Source organism: Nyctibius grandis, chromosome 2 (assembly GCF_013368605.1).
Source record: "Nyctibius grandis isolate bNycGra1 chromosome 2, bNycGra1.pri, whole genome shotgun sequence".
Classification (NCBI taxonomy): Eukaryota; Metazoa; Chordata; class Aves; order Nyctibiiformes; family Nyctibiidae; genus Nyctibius; species Nyctibius grandis.
The window spans coordinates 101663872-101682549 of record NC_090659.1 but is presented as its reverse complement, the minus strand read 5'-3'; the positions used below and the strand labels follow the sequence as shown (position 1 = coordinate 101682549).

Here is an 18678-nt window from a genome sequence, read left to right as displayed (position 1 = left end):
CTATTATCTTATTTTGAAGTAAGGTTATAGTACCACATTGGTATAACTGAAACCATGAATTTGGCTTTCTAACCCCAGAAATAAATTTGCTTTTAAAAAAAAATCTTAAAAAAAATGTTTATATATATATATATATATATATAAAAACACACACACACACATGATGTATGTATATACACATGTGTGTGTATACCTACATCTGCAGTTCCTAGGAACCTTGTGGCCTGCTGTAATGTTAACTTTACATCATAGACAGTGAGGACTGGTAGGCCATTGCAGTGATCTCGCATGACTTCCTCCTCTATGAATTTGTCCTGCACTTTGCTGGACTTTGCAGATAAATGTTTTTGGATTTTAGATTCCTTCTGTGATGGAGAGGGGAATGTACTGTAATGCTACATATGTCATCTAGTTACCTGTCTTTAAAAAAATATAGCTTATTTTGTGTCAATCTTTTAGGTTATTCATCAGCTACTGTATCTTCTTATGTTCGTTTTTTTAACTGAAAGTTACATTATCATTAATTTTTTTCACAGACATTTAGAGATTTCATAGCCCACTCTATTCATATTTTCTCACTTCAAGACTGTGAGGAAATCTTATGTTTGGAAATAAGACTTCTCATGTGGTACTTCTGTGATTATTTAATATATAATATTGATTTTAAATGTATTGCAGTGTTGTACTAGAAATATTTCTCAATTCCATGGAAAGTCCACAGAAAGGCTTATTTCTTACAAGTCACGCAGGTTCGCATGCCGAAATACAGTATTGGCTAAAGACAGGTTGGAATTCAGATTCTTCTCTATATCCAGTGACATGAATCTGAGACCAATACTGTTCTACATCCAGTTCATTTAAAAAAATGCTGCACTCGCAGCCTAACGTGTTCTGTCATCTTCATGATCTCCCTAGTTCACCTGAGTTAAACTGATTAGTGTTTTGAGTGAAGATACCAAAGAAGAAAAGTCCTCTAGAAGTGATGGTAATGATTCAGTATGCATGGTATTTCCAGTTCAGTCTGACTGAATGTATACCAGCAAGCTTGCATCTGTTAAGGCAATGTATAAAAAAATGAGCTTTCGATTACATCACAGTTATTACAGATTTTATACCTGTAGGAGTGAGAATGTCTTTCTCAGTCTATGCAGTGCCCGGGCCAGAGAGTTAAGAGTTTGTGTATTTGAATACCACTTTTCATTTCATTGCACAGCGTATTTCTTTTCATTAAAAAACCCTTTTATCTGCGTGTCTGTGTTTTACATATGCAGGAGATATTATTGCCCACATTTACGTATGTAGAAACGGAAATAAAAATGAAATTGCTGCCCTAAATAACAGAAAGCTGAGGGATGAACTAGTCTCTGAAATTTCGGTCTGCTGTTTTATTGCCTAAACCTCACCATAGGAAAGTGTGCGTGCTTTGGCTGTCTGTCTTTGGGGATCTTTAATTGGTATATGAAAATGTATGTAAATATATACAAACGCACAGATCTCTTAAAACTCAGTAAGGCTCTTCTGTTGCAAAAAGCTGCTTATCTTTCCTAGTGAAGAAAGAAAATTCTGCTTGGCTTATGAGTGTCACTTTTGTCCCGAGACTTACATGTTCTGGCTCGTGATATGTGCTGGCTATAGTAGCCATAGTGAAAGGTTCTTTCTGCCAGATTGTTCATGATTTAGGAATAGATTTCTTCTGAAGATTGTTGTTCTTAATAATTTTTTTAATGATTGCCCACTGTATTATAATAATGAGGAGAATAAATGTTTATTCATTCTAGGCTTGACAGTACTGAAATGGACCACAGTGAAAATGAAGAATTCACCCTGTCTTCACCCTTACCAGGGAAGAAAACTGACAAAAGGGACGACTCTGATCTTGTAAGGGTGAGCTGTTTGGTTGCATTGCAGATGTTTCATTTTAAGTCACCAGGACTTTAAAATAAAAATTAATGTGGTGGTACTTGAGATCATTCAAGAAAATATGCTGAAACATGAAACTGAATTGATGTTGTAAAGTACTGGAAAATATGTTTAGAGTTGGATATGAAAATACAATGAAGAAAAGGTTCAGTTTGCCTGTTTTTCATGTGTACGTTACATTACCTTTACCTCATACTGTCAACTCCTGTAAGCTTTCAAGATTGCCAGTTATGATTTGCAGGATATCGGTAATATTGACGGGGTAGATTGTGCTAGAGCTAGGTTGATGAGAATTAGTCCACAATTTGTCTCATTCTCAGGATTTGTTGATGAAGCATTTGGGACGTTGTTCAAGTTGATAGCTTCCTTGGACTTCTGCTCCCCAATATACAGTAGAGATTTTTTACTTGAAATATAGCTTTGGAAGAATTAATTGGATTAGTTTGAGAATGAGCAACTATACTGGAGTTTTGGCAGAGCGGTTTAACCTGTCTGAGATTTTGGATTGCCTTCTGAATTTGTAAAAGTCTGTATCATACGTGGTTTCTTGCTTGTAGCTGGCAAAGTGATAATACCTAATTACAGCATTGATGCATCATAATTCTCACCTTTTTTTTCATACTGTCTCATCACTGGTGCTAAGGCATGTTCTCCTTTTCCAGACAGACGTGTTTTCCTTTCAACAGCTGTAAGGAATAGCAAGTGTTTGTTCTCTGGTTAGCCAGAATAACCAAGAGGGCATCGTGATTTGACATTGGAATTAGAAGTTCAAGGAAGAGTTCTCTGAGCAGCCATATTGATTCTGTTTTCTTGCATGCAACTTGTACTGGAGTGAAGGCAGGAAAATGCTTGATTTGAATGCTATGTATCACAAGTAGAAGTTGCAGCATGATTTTAAAGCTGTCTGTGTGTAATGTGGTCCTCAACAGGCTTTTAGGGCAGAGTGAGCTAGCTAACTGATACTTATAGACAAATGCAATCCACTATGATGTAAAATAGTCTCAATGATTAACAAACCCATTGCCTATACTGTTAGACAAACAAACTGTTCTGTGACAATAGTGAACCCCAAAGTGTAGCAGAATAGTGTCACTGCTATGCTCTTTTACAGTGTTGGGATCATTCAGGAGAAATGACCTGTGTGTCTGTCTCAGAGAGAGGTTTTAGTGAATGACTGCTAACCAAGGCCTTTGAGAGTGGCAGGCCTTTTAAAGTGGTAGCCTTGTCCTTACTAACGCCCAGCTAGAACTTAACCTAGCCACAGCTGTAACAGGCAATAAAAGATGTTTCTACAAATACATTAGCCACAAGAGCAGGACAAGGAGAATCTCCATCCTTTACTGGATGCAGGAGGAAACATAGTAACAAAGGATGAGGAAAAGGCTGGGGTGCTTAATGCCTTCTTTGCCTCAGTCTTTAGTAGTAAGACAAGTTGTTCTCCAGGTACCCAGCCTCGTGAGCTGGAGGACAGGGACGGGGAACAGTCATAGAATCATAGAACGGTTTGGGTTGGAAGGGACCTTAAAGATCATCCAACTCCAACATTCCCCTGCCATGGGCAGGGACACCCTCCACCAGACCAGGTTGCTCAAAGCCCCATCCAACCTGGCCTTGAACGCTGCCAGGGAGGGGGCATCTACAACTTCTCTGGGCAACCTGTTCCAGTGTCCCACCACCCTCACAGGAAAGGATTTCTTCCTAATATCTAATCTAAATCTACCCTCCCTCAGTTCAAAACCATCCCCCCTCGCCCTCTCACCACTTGCCCCTATAAAAAGTTCCTCTCCAGCTTTCCTGTAGGCCCCCTTCAGGTACTGGAAGGCTGCTAGAAGGTCTCCCCAGAGCCCTCTTCTCTCCAGGCTGAACAACCCCAACTCTCTCAGCCTCTCTCCATAGGTGAGGTGCTCCAGCCCTCTCATCATCTTCGTGGCCCTCCTCTGGACTTGCTCCAACAGCTCCATGTCCTTCTTATGTTGCAGCCCCAGAGCTAGACGCAGTACTGCAGGTGGGGTGTCATGAGAGTGGAGTAGAGGGGCAGAATCACCTCCCTCGACCTGCTGGCCATGCTATACACATGTATGCTACACATGACTCTCCCTGTGCGATAAGACACTGCCTCATTCCTGGGACTCCTTGACCGTCCACCCGCCGTGGAATGGGCAGCGACCTCCCCTCACAGCTGCACAGCCCTTTCCCGCGCTGCCAGACCCCCATAATCCATGGGGAAATGGTTAGCAATCTGCTGCGCCACTTAAACAAGCACAAGTCTATGGGGCCAGATGGGATCCACACAAGGGTACTGAGAGAGCTGGCAGAAGTGCTCACCAAGCCCCTTTCCATCATTTATCACCAGTCCTGGCTAACCGGCGAGGTCCCAGGTGACAGGAAATTAGCGAATGTGACGCCCATCTACAAGAAGGGCCGAAAGGAGGATCCGGGGAACTACAGGCCTGTCAGTCTGACCTCAGTGCTGGGGAAGGTTATGGAGCAGATCATCTTGAGTGCCATCACGCAGCATATACAGGACAACCAGGTGATCAGGCCCAGTCAACATGCGTTTATGAAAGGCAGGTCCTGCTTGACTAACCTGATCTCCTTTTGTGACAAGATGACCCACTTACTGGATGAGGGAAAGGCTGTAGATGTTGACTATCTGGACTTTGACACAGTCTTCCACAGCATTCTCCTGGAGAAACTGACTGCTCATGGCCTGGATGGGCATACGCTTTGCTGGGTAAAAAGCTGGCTGGATGGCCAGGCCCAGAGAATTGTGGTGAAGGGAGTTAAATCCAGTTGGCGCCGTTCACAAGTGGTGTTCCCCAAGGCTCAGTACTGGGGCCAGTTCTGTTCAATATCTTTATCAATGATCTGGACGAGGGGATCGAGTGCACCCTCAGTAAGTTCGCAGATGACACCAAGTTGGGTGGGAGTGATGATCTGCTTGAGGGTAGGAAGGCTCTGCGGAGGGATCTGGACAGGCTGGATCGATGGGCCAAGGCCAACGGTATGAGGTTCAACAAGGCTAAGTGTCAGGTCCTGCACTTGGGTCACAACAACCCCATGCACCACTACAGGCTTGGGGAAGAGTGGCTGGAAAGCTGCCTGGTGGAAAAGGACCTGAGGGTGTTGATCGATGGCCAGCTGAATATGAGCCAGCAGTGTGCCCAGGTGGCCGAGAAGGCCAACAGCATCCTGGCTTGTATCAGAAATAGTGTGGCCAGCAGAATAGGGAAGTGATCGTCCCTCTGTACTTGGCACGGGTGAGGCCGCACCTCTAATACTGTATTAAGTTTTGGGCCCCTCACTAGAAGAAAGACACTGAGGTGCTGGAGCGAGTCCAAAGAAGGGCAACAAAGCTGGTGAAGGGTCTAGAGCACAAGTCTTATGAGGAACAGCTGAGGGAACTGGGGTTGTTTAGTCTGGAGAAAAGGAGGCTCGGGGGAGACAGAATCACAGAATCAATCAGGTTGGAAGAGACCTCTGGGATCATCGAGTCCAGCCGCTGCCCTGACACCACCATGTCAACTAGACCATGGCAGTAAGTGCCATGTCCAGTCTTTTCTTAAACACATCCAGAGATGGTGACTCCACCACCTCCCTGTGCAGCCCGTTCCAATGTCTAATGACCCTTTCTGAAAAGAAATTCTTCCTAATGTCCAACCTGAACCTCCCCTGGCACAGCTTGAGGCTATGTCCTCTTGTCCTATCGCTAGTTGCCTGGGAGAAGACATTGCTGTCTACGAGTACCTGAAAGGAGGTTGTAGCGAGATGGGTGTTGGTCTCTTCTCCCAGGTAACAAACGATAGGACGAGGGGAAATGGCATCAAGTTGCGCCAGGGGAGGTTTAGATTGGATATCAGGAAAAATTTCTTCACTGAAAGGTTTGTCAAGCATTGGAACAGGCTGCCCAGGAGGTATTTAAAAGATGAGTAGACATGGTGCTTAAGGACATTATTTAGTGGTTGACTTGGTAGTGTAGCGTTAATGGTTAGACTCGATGATCTTAAAGGTCCTTTCCAACCAAAACGATTCTATGATTCTAATTCTTACTGATAGATTTATGTATTTCTGTAGATCAGTAATGCTAGCTGTTCCTAATGAGGATATAAAAAATTATTTGGACTCTCACTCAGATATAGTGCTTTAATATGTTAATGAAATTATAGAGGCTAAATGTTCTTTCAAGCAGTATTTACACCTGTATCAGAATACAGAAAAATAAACCACCAAAGAAAATTATAATTGTATTGTAATTCTAAGAGCAGTTCAAATAATTATAATTTCACATAGTAGATTTCAGTTCTTTCTGCCTTAATAACAGTTGGCAGTCTAAATTTTGTAGTATTTGGGATAGGCATGAAAAAATAATACAAACAAGATCAGATTTGTTACAATTGGATTTTCTAGAATACATTAAGGATGTCCTATATCTGATGTCACTGCTGCTTTTTTTTTTTTCCTGTCTCTGATATTTTTCTATTCTCCCATTATGTCAGTCTGTTGCATTTTTTTCTAGGTTGCTTGGGATGTAAGCTACTGACTAGTAAAAACGTCCTGAATTTTTGCATGTCTCGAAGTGCAAACAACCATCTTACACTGCGACATCTTGTGGGAAAAGCAAACCGGCTTATAACAAAACCAGAAAAATCAGGAATCTCTTGTCAAAAAAAACCCACTTCTTATGCTTCCTGTACTGATATGTCACTTCAGCTGTAAACCTTGGAAAGTGTGAGAGTCCAAACAGCTGCTGGCATGCAATTCATGTTTAGAAGCATTAGGTTGAATTAGTAACCACCCAAGCTATGTGATAAAGCAAATACAGTTTAGTATTTCAAGTACTTTTGAGGGCATTTGTATTTCACTTTGACTATGTAAGCAAGCTGCTTAAGGTTATCGATTCAGAACTCATTTTTGTTTTTTTGGAGCTGAGGAGCAGATTATAGCAAGCATCAACAGAGAAGCAGATTTTTAGGGGACCAAAAAGTCAATGTTTTAAAGATGTCACTATTCAGGATACTTATACAGATACATCATAGAGTAACATGTTGGTTCTAAGGTCGTGAGACACTGTTTAACCGGAGGGAGAAACTTTACTTTGAAACTTGGCTACAGCTACTTACCTGGTAAAAGCAGCTGCAGTGACAGATGTGCACAATGACTGCAAAAGCAAACACAACAGGGAGTAATGAGGATGTCATTGATGAGATCAACAGTTTTGTCCCTGACGTCATGAACTGGCAGGAGATGTCATCATTGTTCAGATATTTTTCTTATTTTCTTCTAGTGTAATTCTTTGTCCTTCGATTTTCTTTTCCTTTTTTTCATCATGTCCTTTTTAGCTTTTCTTTCTGCTTTTCTTGACCAGGGTTTATGGCTGAAGTGGAGACATACATTTGTAAGCTGACTTCTATATTATGTCACAAGGGAGATGTGAAGGGGAAAAAAAAACATTCAGTCTGATTTTAAGTGGCATAACTGTTATTATGTAGATTAAATTGCAGTGTGGCAAATACTAATAAATGAGTGTTTGTGTGTGTTGAAATACAGTAATGTTAGTTTGAAATAAACATGGGTATGAAACTATGAAATACTGTAAATATTTGAACTTCTGGACCATTTCATGGTCCAAAATGAAATAGTCGTGGTCCCCATGAAATGGTAGGTGGGTAAATTTTTTCCCCTCCAGGCGTAGGGGTTGGTTGGGGCAATCCTTCTGGCCCTAATAGCTGCTTATTGAAATCTTTGCACTTTTTATGGCTCTTTACTGTGCACTTTAGAGAACTAGAGCATGGAGAGGTGGAGAATCATAGAATTGTTTAGGTTGGAAAAGACCTTTAAGGTCATCAAGTCCAACCATTAACCTAACACTGCCAAGTCCACCACTAAACCATGTCCCTAAACTCCACATCTACACGTCTTTTAAATACCTCCAGGGATGGTGACTCCACCGCTTTCCTGGGCAGCCTGTTCCAGTGCTTGACAACCCTTTCAGTGAATAAAGTTTTCCTGAATATCCAATCTAAACCTCCCCTTGCAAAACTTGAGGCCATTTCCTCACGTCCTGTCGCTCGTTACCTGGAAGAAGAGACTAACACCCTCCTCACTACAACCTCCTTTCAGGTACTTGTAGACAGCAACAAGGTCTCCCCTCAGCCTCTTTTCTCCAGACTAAACAACCCCAGTTCCCTCAGCTGCTTCTCATAACACTTGTGCTCTAGACCCTTCACCAGCTTTGTTGCCCTTCTTTGGACTCGCTCCAGCACCTCAGTGTCTTTCTTCTAGTGAGGGGCCCAAAACTTAATACAGTATTAGAGGTGCGGCCTCACCCGTGCCAAGTACAGAGGGACGATCACTTCCCTATTCTGCTGGCCACACTATTTCTGATACAAGCCAGGATGCTGTTGGCCTTCTCGGCCACCTGGGCACACTGCTGGCTCATATTCAGCTGGCCATCGATCAACACCCTCAGGTCCTTTTCCACCGGGCAGCTTTCCAGCCACTCTTCCCCAAGCCTGTAGTGGTGCATGGGGTTGTTGTGACCCAAGTGCAGGACCTGACACTTAGCCTTGTTGAACCTCATACCGTTGGCCTTGGCCCATCGATCCAGCCTGTCCAGATCCCTCCGCAGAGCCTTCCTACCCTCAAGCAGATCATCACTCCCGCCCAGCTTGGTGTCATCTGCGAACTTACTGAGGGTGCACTCGATCCCCTCGTCCAGATCATTGATAAAGATATTGAACAGAACTGGCCCCAGTACTGAGCCTTGGGGAACACCACTTGTGAACGGCGCCAACTGGATTTAACTCCCTTCACCACAACTCTTTGGGCCTGGCCATCCAGCCAGCTTTTTACCCAGCAAAGCGTATGCCCATCCAGGCCATGAGCAGTCAGTTTCTCCAGGAGAATGCTGTGGAAGACTGTGTCAAAGTCCAGATAGTCAACATCTACAGCCTTTCCCTCATCCAGTAAGTGGGTCATCTTGTCACAAAAGGAGATCAGGTTAGTCAAGCAGGACCTGCCTTTCATAAACGCATGTTGACTGGGCCTGATCACCTGGTTGTCCTGTATATGCTGCGTGATGGCACTCAAGATGATCTGCTCCATAACCTTCCCCAGCACTGAGGTCAGACTGACAGGCCTGTAGTTCCCCGGATCCTCCTTTCGGCCCTTCTTGTAGATGGGCGTCACATTCGCTAATTTCCTGTCACCTGGGACCTCGCCGGTTAGCCAGGACTGGTGATAAATGATGGAAAGGGGCTTGGTGAGCACTTCTGCCAGCTCTCTCAGTACCCTTGTGTGGATCCCATCCAGCCCCGCAGGTTTGTGTGTGGAGTGGGCCCATGTGAACCTCATGAAGTTCAACAAGGCCAAATGCAAGGTCCTGTAGCTGACTCAGTTCAATCCCCAGTATCAACAGGGACTGGGGGATGAAGGGATTGAGAGCAGCCCTGCCATGAAGGGCTTGGGGACACCGGTGGATGAACAATTGGACATGGGCTGGCAATGTGCACTCGCAGCCCAGAACGCCAGCCATATACTGGGCTTCATCAAAAGAAGTGTGGCCAGCAGGTCAAGGGAGGTGACTCTCCCCTACTACTCTGGTCTCACGAGACCCCACCTAGAGTACTGTATTCAGCTGTGACATCCCCATTACAAGACAGACATGGAGCTGTTAGAGCAGGTCCAGAGGAGGGCCACAAGAAGTGGTCAGAGGGCTGGAACACCTCTCGTATGAAGAAAGACTGAGAGAGTTGGGGTTATTCAGCCTGGAGAAGATAAAGCTCTGGGGAGACCTTATTGCGGTCTTTCAATATACAAAGGGGGCTTATAAGAAAGATGGGGACAGACTTTTCACCAAGGCCTGTAGCAACAGGATAAGGGACAACGGTTTTAGACTGAAAGAGGGTAGATTTAGATTGGACATAAGGAAGAAGTTTTTTACAGTGAGGGTGATAGGACACTGGAACAGGTTGCCCAGAGAAGTTGTGGGTGCCCCATCATTGGAAATGTTCAAAGTCGGGTTGGATGTGGCTTTCAGGAACCTGATCTACTGGAAGATGTCCCTGCCCATAGCAGGAGTCTTGGACTAGGTGATCTTTAGAGGTCCCTTCCAATCCAGACCATTCTGTGATGCTTTTAAGGGTTGGGTGGCTTTTTTTTTTTGCTGCACAGAGCAAATGTTGAGTCTTAGTGCAGGTCAGACAGCAGTGCTTTGGCAGCTACCGTTAATTCCTGTGCTTCTATTCTTCAATTATAAATTCAGGTCATCTACCATCTTCTGTGTTAGTGCCTTGCCACTGGCAGCATGGGAACCAGGCATAAGCACCCTGCAGCTCACAGTAGAGTGGAAGCCACAAGTTGACAATTTCCACCCTCTGTATCTTTGTATTTTCCCATTGATAAAAGTGCAGTTGTGGATGTTCTAGCCAATTGTGTTTGCCACAGCTGAGGATGCAAATGAGGAAGACTTTACACACTTCAGTGTTTTAACTGCTCACCTTTGAAATAATCTTTCTCTCTTATTTGGCATTTTATATGTATGTATGTGTTTGTACTTTTGCAAAGGTTTCTGAAATGGATAGTATAGACAATCTTAGTAGACAACTTGTGTAACTTGAACACTCTTTGTCTTGCTGGGGGGAGATTCCGTAGCTTTTGCATACGTGACAGTTTAATATGGTGGTTTAATTTTTTAATTTAAAGATGTAATCTTGCCTTTTCAGTCAGAGATCGAGAAGCCTAGAGGAAGGAAGAAAGCAGCTATCACAGATTCAGAAGAGAAACTAAGCATAGATGATCTGAATAAACTGGGTCAAGAGCAGAAACTCAGAGGTAGTCAACGAGGAAGGAAGAGACCTCCAGTTGTTTCAGAATCTGATGAAGCACAATGGCAAGAGGAAAAAAGGCTAAAAGAAGATGTAATAGAAAGTGAGGATGAACAGAACAGTCCACCAAAGAAAGGGAGAAGAGGACGCCCTCCCAAAGCAAATAACGGGGGCACACCAAAGGAAGAACCAGTAGCAAAGTCATCAAAACGGAGCAAAAAAAAACAAACGCCAGCAGCTGCAGCAGAAGAGGAGGAGGAGGAGGAAGAAAGGCAAACTGAAAACATTGAACAAAAACCAAAAGGCAGGCAAAATAGGACACCGAAAAGAACACCACAAAGGTAAGTCTGTCTTCTTGTAAGCTGCATCTTTTTTCTCCTTGGACATCAGTTATAATTTGATACTTTGCAATTTGGGTCTTCCTCAAAACAGAGCAGAACCATCTGAAACTAGTACAGTTGAATCAGCACAGTCTACGCCACAGAAAAGACGAGGAACGCGATCAAAAACACCACCATCACAGCAAAAAAAAGTGTAAGTGGTGAATATTTTCTAAATTTGTGTTTAGTGAAAATTAAAAATTTCGTCTGTGCCCCCAAACAATCATTTACTGAAAATATTTCAGAATACTTTAATTGACAGTTAAGAAAATAAATTGTTGTTATTTCTAAAATGTTGTCTAGCTGCTTTTCCTAGAGCGTCTCAAATGAGAGCAAGAGGCTATGAGTAAGTTTAATGTGCTCAGGCAGTATATTCATAGCTTTGCTCTTCTAGGAGAAAAGTCAATCAAGCACATGAGGGCCTTGAAGATAGGGCTTTATTAGGACTTCAAGGAGCGAAAATTCTCCTGTTTGTTTTGGATAGGGAGGAAGAATCAAATTGTTACTGTGGTGAAACAGTATTGTGAAAAACTAAGTTTATTCTGGTTCTCCTTAAGTTAATGTTCACTTACTTTCTAATTTGTGGCCTTCTTATTATCCACTTGAATCATTTCCAAATTAATAAAATGTGCTACAATCTATAAAGGATATTAGCTCTTGAAAATTGTGAGGTGTATTAAGCTCCAAAATAAAGGTAAACTCTGTGGCTAGCTTCATGTTCTTGTGCCTACTGTAGGAAACTACAGGTGTGTCTACCTTTTCTATATATTGTATATGCAATATATGTAAAGCAGAGGTGTACAAGTGGACAGGACTGACTTGTCCACTGGTATCAAACTGCAGCTCATGGAGCAGATTTGCAGGATACTTTTCCAGAACCTGGTGATAACTTCCTCAGGGCACTACTTACGCACATCTTCAGTCTGGCATTTTGTATTACTCTGTTGTTTTTCCAGCTTCTGGGCTTCGTTAGCATCATGTTGATCTTCCTCTGGCAGTTTAATGTACCAATTTGTACATTAAATGGACATGTAATGTCCTTGGACATCTTCCATACTGGAGACCTTTGCCTGGATAAGCTTGTACCCTCAATTCAAATCCTAGTTTCACACCGGATCACATGTCTGGCATTTTGCACACACAATATCCCAGCCTTTCCAGTGTTCTGTTTCCCTACCTCAGGTCAGACATCTCCTGCCCCTTTACTCTGTAACCAGAAACACAGGTCCCAACGCTGTCTTGGTTACTACAGAAGTGTCACTGCTATGTGTGCAGTGGAACAAGAGTTGGAAACTGCTACTGCCATGCAGAGAAGACATGCCAACAAGTTCTTGTTGGGTGATATGCTACGTGGCATTTGTCAAAGATGCACTTCAGTAAATACTTAGTAGCTTCTGATTGACTTCTCAGTGAAATCAGTGAACTCAGTGTGTTTCTTTACTCCGTTTTAAACAGAAAGTAAACTGTGTCAGTACACATGATGAGTAAGAGGCATAGCTCTCGTTTATGTGTACGTACATTGTACCTGGCATGAGGAGCCCAAGTAAGTTGTTTCAGGGTTCAGTTGTTGGGTCTGTTCTAGATTTCATCCAAAAAAAAATAATGTGTTTTTTGTGATCAGACTACCCAAATTTTGACTGTCCTTTATCCAAATCTGCAAGCAAAAGGTGAGACTGCAGTAATTAGTCTTCAAAATGCATTGTAGTCAGACCTTTCTCCCTTTTCTACATACATATGTACAGCAGTTTTAACTGAAGAGAGCTCATAGACTCTGTGTACCACAAGACAGAATATATTTCATCCAAATGCTTAAAGTTTTATGGGCTTCTTGGGGACGGATTTGGCATAAGAATTTGGGATTTAACCTATGAGGTGGTAGTGTATAACCTATTTCAGATAGCTAATTGGGTTACCAATTAGCATGTATAAACTGGCTTATTTTTGTAATATGTGAAAAGACGAACCTAGCTTGTGAATAATTCTTCTGTTTCCTTTTCAATTCTGTTGCTTCTGTCAGTCCTGGAAGGCTTGAGTTGGGCTAATTTGTATTGTTTCTCAAAGGATGTCATGTTGGTTGGTTGGTGCTGAAACCCCCACTATACTATAATTACTGTATGCAATTCAGAGATTTTATTTTGTACAGATTTTAGTGTGGTTCTCAGGACTGAAAATTCCCACCACATGTGTGGTTTGATGCTGTCAGAAGACAGTTGTTTTGGATCTGTATGCCCCCACTGGGGACTGAAGTGTGTGTGTTGTCTGCCTGAAACAGTTTCTGGTATAATTTCATCCAAAAAGTCACCTAGTTTGGGTGCACCAAGATTGCATCTGTAGTAAGTGGGATGATTCAGTGGTTTGATTCTGAACTGTGCTAATGACCTAAACCAAAATGGTAATGTGGGTGTAGCTGTGTAGTTCTGGATACATATCTAGTTGGCTTTTTTTTTTTTTTTTAAGGCATGGAGGGGACTAGTTCTCATCTTAAGCAAATGGGTGGTTTTTGCTTGTGGTTCAGCTCCCATGACTAACAAAGACAATTTAAGATACTGTTGTCTGATTGTTCTTGATTATCCCGATTAAGGTATTGTTATCCTGATTATCCCTAGATCTTAGCATGAGCTAGCTTGGAAGATTTGCATTTAGGTTCATTATAGTGTTAATTTCATAAATAGCAATATGGATTCTTCTAGGTCTGTAAAAATGTAGATGCGGTTATTCAAACTTTGTTGTGTATAAACTATGGAATAGAGTAGATCTATTCATGGAAATTAATAGAATGAAAAAAAAAACCCCACAAGTATTCAGTCTCTGGCTGTTTGGCTTTTCCTGTTCACTGGTTACTGTTGTGTAAACCTTCTTTGGCCTGTATTCTGGCACTGCAGAGAAAAATCTGTGTTGTCTATAGATGCAAAAATTGTTCCACTAGCCCTCTATTCTAAAAGAATTTGGTTTTCAAATGCTGTGGTCCAGCCTCCTAGTTCCACTTCTATTCCATGTATGGATGAATTAGGTATATAAGGTAGAAATATTATATAACATGAAATTTTAAGGCTGCTATTCTTGTGAAGTAGAATCTTTGCTTTCATACAGTTTATACATGTGCAGACCCACATACTGTGAAACTGATCTTTATTTTTATTGTGATTGTAGCCGTGCGGGACGTTCCAAACAAGCAGCCAGTAAAGAGAATGAATCTAGTGAAGAGATGGATGTGTTTCAGAGCAGTTCACCTGTCAGTGATGACATTCCCCAGGAAGAAGTAATGGAAGAAGAGGAAGTTTCCACAATTAATGTAAGAGAAATGCCTGAGATTTTCTTCGTGAGTCTTTGTGGTGTCCTCTGTGTATTAACGGTCAGAGAATGACTTCTGCTGTTCTTAGAACTTAATCTTCCTCCTTGAAAATGAATGAAGTAGTTGTCAGCTGCCACTGTTGGGTAGTGGCACTGCACTGCAGTTTCCTAGAGAAACTGCATTTCTTAGAAAATGTCAGGTTTTGTCACGCATCTTAAGTTTTCTGGTCTGTATAGCTTTTGTTTGCTGTCTGCCTGAGTTGTGTAGTACCTCATGGGAATTATTTTCCAGGTAACTCATGCCCATTCTTCTCAGCTAGATTATAATAGTGAAAAATGTTTCTTTATACAAAACAGGAACACAAAATGAATCATACTGGAAAATAAGTATGGAATCTTGGAGCAGAATCCTAAACCAATTTCTTCTTCTTACCAGCATATGCAAATATGTTAAAATAAGTTTATTTTTATATTTATTTCATACAACTATGTTAGTAATATTAGTAGTAATACTAAAAATGTAACTGTGAATGTCTTCACACTTTTGGACACATCTGATGATGGAGTATCTGAGTGTATGAAAACTCTGAAAAAGGAAATTAGATTATTTTTGGATACTTGAAGGACGCAGGCTCAGTAACATCAGTTATGTCCTGGTCATTGACTGAGACTTGCACCTCTGATAAAATGAGTACTGAATGACACTGTATACAGTTACTCGAACATTATTGTGAGAGTAAGCGTTTTTTTCCAATATAAAATATATTTATTCTCAAATTTTTCAAAACTTTTCTGTAAAAACTTTTAAAATACTTTTTCTCCAAACAGGTCCGTCGTAGAACTTCCAAAAGGGAAAGGCGATGAGTGAGCATGTAGTTACCAGCCTTCCAGGTGAAAGCTTTGAAGAATGCTTTTAATATAAAGCTTGAGACTGAATGAAGCTGTTAGTGCACAAATGGGGTTGCTGAAAAAAAGACAAAACCTATTTTACTTTTACTGCCCCTGCATTTGCAGTCCCTAGGTCACAAGCTTTAGCCACACACATGTTGATATCATTAACTGTGGATTTTTGTGAAGTGTAATGTGCGCTGGCTTTGTAGACATATGAACTAAAGAAGAAAACTGTAAATAGTTCTTTTTTAAATGTTTCTGACTTCTAAAGTGCTTGTATAGCTTTTACCTGCGGCTTTAAACTGACAGTACCCCGCTGTTTATTGGATCTATTGATTTAAAAAAAGAACAGTTTGTTGAAAATTGATCTCAAGCAATATCTGTCAGTGTTCGTATTTGTACTCTTGTTGACATTTAACTGTGAAAGAAAAAATCAGTCGAACAAATAGTGCCGCTTTCTTCTGCCACTGTTTGTTGAGAAGAAGAAGAAAAGAAAAACGGTCTTTGTTTCCTTCATGAATCTAACCTAGTGTTTACCTTTAGGCACCTACCTGTCATCAGAGGTGCTAAATTACTTTCTTTTACAGTTGAACAATGTTGGGTAGAATAATACAAGAGATGCAAATTGTGAAAGAAGTTGTTTGACTTGTTTTACACCTCAGTATTGATGCCAGACTTTTCTGGACTTCTAGTGGCATTGAAAATTCAAAAAGGATTTAAAATATTTTAATTTTAAAAGTGTGTTATTAAATAATGTACTGAATACCCTACCCATTTTATCTTCCCCTATCGGTTTTTATTAATCTACTGTATCAATAAAATTCTGTAACTGAGTTTTTAATAGTCTAGTATGTTAATGTGTATAGATATTTCCTTCTGAACATGATGTTCACAAAGAGCAAATTATTACTACATTATAATATGAAATCTGATATATAAACATTAGTGAAAATACAGTTCTTATTACAATGTAAAGTTAATCACAAAGAAAAATTTTATTGATGCAGTGTGTCTTTATAAAGCTGTTCTTGAGAGCCAAGTGTTTTGTATTTTATAGTGAAGTTGCATGTTTATGAAAAATGTGCTGAAAATGGGATGTAATGTTTTTTTGGAAACTCGTATCTAGCAGTAGTATATGGTAGGTTGCCTCATGAGAGAACCTTTTATTGAGAGTTTATTGTACCTTTTTGTTTTGTTTTGTTTTTTGTTTTTGTTTTTTGAGCCAAATTTTTTTGGTATGAAGAACTAAGTTTTTGTTGAATTAACCAGCTGTTGATTATTGCAGTCAAGGTATTCAAGATTTGAATGAAGCTCCATTTTTATTTTGTGCTACCATAGAGAGGTTGTTTTTTTGGGTTTTTTTAGGTATAATCTGAAAAAAAAAAAAAAAGAAACAAAATACTTAAAGCAGTATCCTGTATGCTGTTTTACAGTTTACAAACTGTGTCTTTGAACCAAAATGTATAGGTTACTACACTATGCTTAGCCAAGCACATATCATTTCAGGTGCTGTTCTCCCTCTGGTTCCCTACAGCTGGCAACATGTGAAAAAATCAGTTTCTAACTTAGGAAAATTTTATCTCATTGAATAATGGAGCATTTTCATTTAATCCATCAATAAATAGTTGCAAGGTGGCCTGTAAAGATTAGAGAAAAGAATAATACTAAAATACAGATTTACTGATTTCCAGACTATAAGATCACTTTAGAATTTTTTCATTATGTGTTTTTTTATTATTACCAATGGAGAAAGGTATTATAATTGGATTAATCTGCCTCATCTTAACTTCTCCCCCCCCCTCCAGTATTCAGCTTTTCAACATTTATACCTATAGATATGGGGGAAATGCCTAAAAAGGCAATTATGGTTGATTAGAATTGACTTTGAAATAGTTGGCACAACGGAACTGGCTTACTTCTGCTTCAGCAATGCAAATGGAAGTTGTTGGGTTTTTTTTACGGTATAAAATGATTGAAAGCTAGCTTTATATTTTCCTCTTTGACGAATTGCACTGAAAACATTTATGGAAGATGTACCTTTAAGTCCATTTTATACAAAAATAAGAAAAACTGATGCTGAAACTGCTGCAGACTCTTGAGTCTTTATGTGCATAAACATGGTTAGGTTAAACTTCATCAAATATTGATGCACATTATGATCAGTTTAATGTAAATTTCAACTATAGTTTTGCAATTTAAATGTTGAGTTCTTGGGTTATAATGTGTAATTCATTATTTCTTGAGAAATAGGCACAGCAAATATTCTTATATTCAAACCTCTTCTAAGTTCATTCTCATCTCATATAAAGAAAATGAATATTTTATGTACTAACATTTGGAGATCTGCATACAGTAGCTACAGTAGAGTATAATTATGTATAAAAGATAAATTGCTAACATTCAGTTAGCATGCTCTTCTGCAATGATAATGTTAAGTTTATAAAACTGTACTGTATTACATTAAAAAATCAAATTGAACTCACTGTAACAAGTTCCAGTATGAAATTTTTATGAGATTACCGAAGTATCTTGCTGTACTTTGCAGCAAATTAAGCTTATTTGTGTTACATTTCCTTTTCTTGCTGCAGTGCAACAGGAAACTTTCAGTGATCTGTAGTTCATATGTAAAATGCAAACAGTGATTGTAATCTTGATGCTAGTGTTTAAGAATAATTCACTCTGATTCCAGAAGCATGGGATATTTTACTTGTCACCAACTGAGATAATTAAAATTTAGAGCTAGCTAATCCACTAATAGGAAGGAAACATGAAATTGCTTGAGAGTTCTAGTGTGAGTACACCTCTTCCACCCAGCATAATCTAGAATCCTGTATTAACTATACTTGACTCTGCCAACTGACTTTATTTTCTAGCAAAATTGAACCCTTTTGCAAATATTTTGACATTTGCTGTTTTGACATTTTGATCTATGTGAACAAAAACGTTAGAATTTATAAAAAAGCATTCATATTAAAGACATTTCCACTGAAAATGATTATGCTCAATTTGTGAGTAACTTGCAAAAACTTAGACTTGAAGATTAAATACTTCATTCTAGCATAGCATTTGTCATCTGATATTCTAAAAAAAAAACCACCACCAAACTTCACATAGAGGGGTGTGTGCAGTTGTCTGGCTATTTTTTGTCCATGTAGGTTTTGACAGATCATCAAAGTCTGCTTTTGTGAACACACACAATAGGTTTTGGATCCTGCAAGTTTACATCCCTGTGGTTCTGTGGGGTTAGTTCTCAAATGCATTGGTCCTATGCAAGTACAAGTACAAAACCAAGTACGCTGATACGCTTGAATATTCTGACACTTGTGCACACAGGGCATGTAATGGAAAGAACATATATGTATCTTAAAACT

At 40.2% G+C, this 18678-nt stretch overlaps 1 protein-coding gene across 3 annotated transcripts in view; it reads left to right on the top strand.

Moving 5' to 3' along the window:
* The window catches only part of PDS5B (PDS5 cohesin associated factor B), a 128987-nt gene extending 110688 nt beyond the window's left edge, over window positions 1-18299 (top strand). Inside the window, exons 31-35 of one of the 3 annotated variants that reach the window (XM_068422769.1) lie at window positions 1779-1878; window positions 10644-11086; window positions 11178-11279; window positions 14276-14417; window positions 15245-18299. In XM_068422769.1, the coding sequence (XP_068278870.1) occupies window positions 1779-1878; window positions 10644-11086; window positions 11178-11279; window positions 14276-14417; window positions 15245-15280 (823 nt within the window). In that variant the 3' untranslated portion in view covers window positions 15281-18299. Of the gene's footprint in view, window positions 1-1778; window positions 1885-10643; window positions 11087-11177; window positions 11280-14275; window positions 14418-15244 lie in introns of all 3 variants that reach the window. The other 2 variants (XM_068422760.1, XM_068422779.1) reach the window with 2 other exon arrangements.
* The last annotated feature ends 379 nt before the right edge of the window (window positions 18300-18678 follow it).